The sequence below is a fragment of the Microcebus murinus genome, chromosome 23 (genome assembly GCF_040939455.1).
Source record: "Microcebus murinus isolate Inina chromosome 23, M.murinus_Inina_mat1.0, whole genome shotgun sequence".
In the NCBI taxonomy this organism is placed as follows: Eukaryota; Metazoa; Chordata; class Mammalia; order Primates; family Cheirogaleidae; genus Microcebus; species Microcebus murinus.
In genome coordinates this window covers 15,886,874-15,889,489 of record NC_134126.1, presented here as the reverse complement: position 1 = coordinate 15,889,489, position 2,616 = coordinate 15,886,874, and the positions used below count along the sequence as shown (strand labels likewise).

The window sequence follows — 2,616 nt, the reverse complement described above, 5'->3', positions numbered from 1 at the left end:
GCTCTACGGTAAGAAGGAATCTTCTATCCCTAGAATTATGAAGAAGGAAAAAAAATCCCTGCTAGTTTTGCTGCTGCACCTCAAACTGCAAAAGTTGAGGCTGCAGTGCTAAGTGCTCCCTTAAGATGGAAAAGGCATTCCATTTGCGGGTGGGAGACATGGACAGAACTGACCGTAACTGGGTCCCAAGGTTTCAGGAATCCCCGGGGTGCCTTGGAATATACCCCACGCCCCACCGAGAAGGGGGATACCGTAGTGATATTTAGCCAGTAGAAAAAGAATAAGAAAATGGTTAACAGAGGTGGTTGGTTTGGTATAACAGGAAAAGCACTGTGTTTTTTAAAAAGTTTTCTCGGGAGGTCTGGAGGTCTGAGTCCTTACGGTTCTAGCTCTGACTGTCCTGGTGTGTGTTGGGGGGTGGGGTCAGGGGAAGGCTGTTTACCACTGGGATCCTCTGTGACCCGTCTTTCTTCTTTGCCTCCTTCCCAGGGACTCATTCTCTGAGATATTTCCGCCTGGGCGTGTCAGATCCTGGCCAGGGGCTACCTGAGTTTATTTCTGTTGGCTATGTGGACTCTCACCCTATCACCACGTATGACAGCGTCACTCGGCGGAAGGAGCCAAAGGCCCCGTGGATGGCGGAGAAGCTCTCGCCCGATCACTGGGACAGGTACACGCAGCTGCTGAGGGGCTGGCAGCACGCGTCCCTGATGGAACTGAGGAACCTGCAGAGGCGCTACAACCACTCAGGTGTGACATGGCAGACATGCATGCTGTCCCCACCAGCCCCCACCCAGCAGACAGGCCCCTGGGCTGACCTCCCGTGAGAGCAGCTGCTGACTCACACGCACTTGCTGTGGCTTTTGGCAAATCCTGGGAAACTGGGTCCATGAGTTCAGTGCCTCCCATGTGCCTTGTGCCTCTTCCCAGTGGTCCTTCTCCTCCCCAGGAGCCCTCTGTCCCCCCATCCCCATTGCATTCTCATTCAGGCTCTGGCATGCAACTCCTAATGAGTCCTAGTGAGTCTGTGTCTCACTTCCTGGTGGCCAGGCTCAGTGATCTGCTGCTTAGCATAATGACACTAACTTTCCCAGGGATATTTCTGGCTCCTGCCCCTCTCTCTCCTCCACCACACTCAGAATAGCCATAAAGTTTATCAATTAATCATTCCCATAGTGGGATAACTCCCAAGGCAGGAATTATCATGTTCTTTTGGGATGCAGTAGGTACTCCACAGGTACCTGCTGACAGGTGGGCTTCCATAAGGGGACCCTCCTGGGGACTCAAGGATGCCATGGCAGGCCTGCGTGTTAGGGCAGAGGATGCTTCCAGCCCTGAGAGCCCGCACGGTCCCTGTGCAGACCCTCCCCGGCTCGCGTGTGTTCCAGGGCCTCACACCTACCAGAGGACGATCGGCTGCGAGATGCTGGAGGACGGAAGCACCACGGGATTCCTCCAGTACGCGTATGACGGGCAGGATTTCCTAGTCTTCAACAAGGACACCCTCTCCTGGATAGCCGTGGATAACGTGGCCCACGTCACCAAGCAGGCGTGGGAGGCCAATCGGCATGAGTTACAGTATCAGAAGAATTGGCTGGAAGAAGAATGCGTTGCCTGGCTAAAGAGATTCCTGGAGTATGGCAATGCCACCCTCCAAAGAACAGGTACAGAGGAGGGAGACGGCTGCCCCGCACCCCCAGAACTGCAGGTTGTGCACACAGCTTCCACTCATCTAGGTTACATCCACCCTACCCTGACGTCCGTGTCTTTAGTTGGACTATTGTGATCTGTAAGTCCCCGTGAGAACGTTCCCTAGTTACTTTTTAGCAATGTCTTGACAGAGTGGGGCGACTCCAAGGGCTCCTCCTTTTGGGGTCTCCAGCGAGGCAAACCCTTCCATCTCCTGTCGACAATAAGCTGGGAAATGCTTTGGGACGTGGAGCGATTCTCACAACTTGTTTAGTAACTGAGGGCTCTCGCTTGATTCAATTGTTCAACTTTTAATACAAAACTTTTTGTTTTTGATCTTATTACTCAAAGTCAGTGATGTCTGTATCATGCCACAGGAAGCTCCTGGACACGTGTACCTTCAGTGGAAGGGCTTTCAAGCCGTGGTGGGCAGTAGCGGAGGCGTCTGGGCCTGTCACGAACATGGTCTGCCTCTAAGCACAGGTGGTGGAGGCAGATGACTAGCTTGAGTGTCTACTCTCCCACTCACAGCTGAGTAACTATCGTGATCTTAACACACACAGGTATCAGAAACCTATTCAAACTGGCGTAAGCACAAAGTGGGAAGTTATTTGAAAGGCTGGAATCAGGGCAGTGTGGGGACTCGAGAAATCAAAACCAAGATTTGAACGGCTTTCTCTGTGAGGTGGGGCTGTGGCTGCTGGCACAAAGCTCGTATCCTCATATCTTCACCATTCCAGAAGAATGGGCTTCTGCCCGTACCCAATAAAAAAGTCACAGGAGGACTGTGACTGGCCTGAATCATGTGTCACCTCTGGGACCAATCATTGTGACCACCAGGACAGGACTGGCTGTAGCTAATGGAGTCCTAGCAAGAATGAAATGGCACACTCAGAATGGTTTAACTGAATTCAACAGAGAGATTAC

The 2,616-nt window shown here is 52.3% G+C and overlaps 1 protein-coding gene across 1 annotated transcript; it reads left to right on the top strand.

Moving 5' to 3' along the window:
• Nucleotides 1–453: 453 nt before the first annotated feature.
• On the top strand, nucleotides 454–2,055 carry LOC105855547 (major histocompatibility complex class I-related protein 1-like). The gene is made up of 2 exons (XM_012736620.3): nucleotides 454–750; nucleotides 1,389–2,055. Exons 1-2 carry the CDS (start codon nucleotides 636–638, stop codon nucleotides 1,784–1,786), a joined length of 513 nt encoding a protein of 170 aa, XP_012592074.3. The 5' UTR covers nucleotides 454–635; the 3' UTR covers nucleotides 1,787–2,055.
• Nucleotides 2,056–2,616: the final 561 nt, after the last annotated feature.

What these genes read in the sequence shown, in the direction of transcription:
- LOC105855547 (XM_012736620.3), top strand. Translation starts at nt 636, where the DNA reads ATGGCGGAGAAGCTCTCGCCCGATCACTGGGACAGGTACACGCAGCTG. An exon ending in GAGGCGCTACAACCACTCAG is followed by an intron (nt 751 to 1,388) that starts GTGTGACATGGC and finishes CGTGTGTTCCAG; the next exon opens with GGCCTCACACCTACCAGAGG.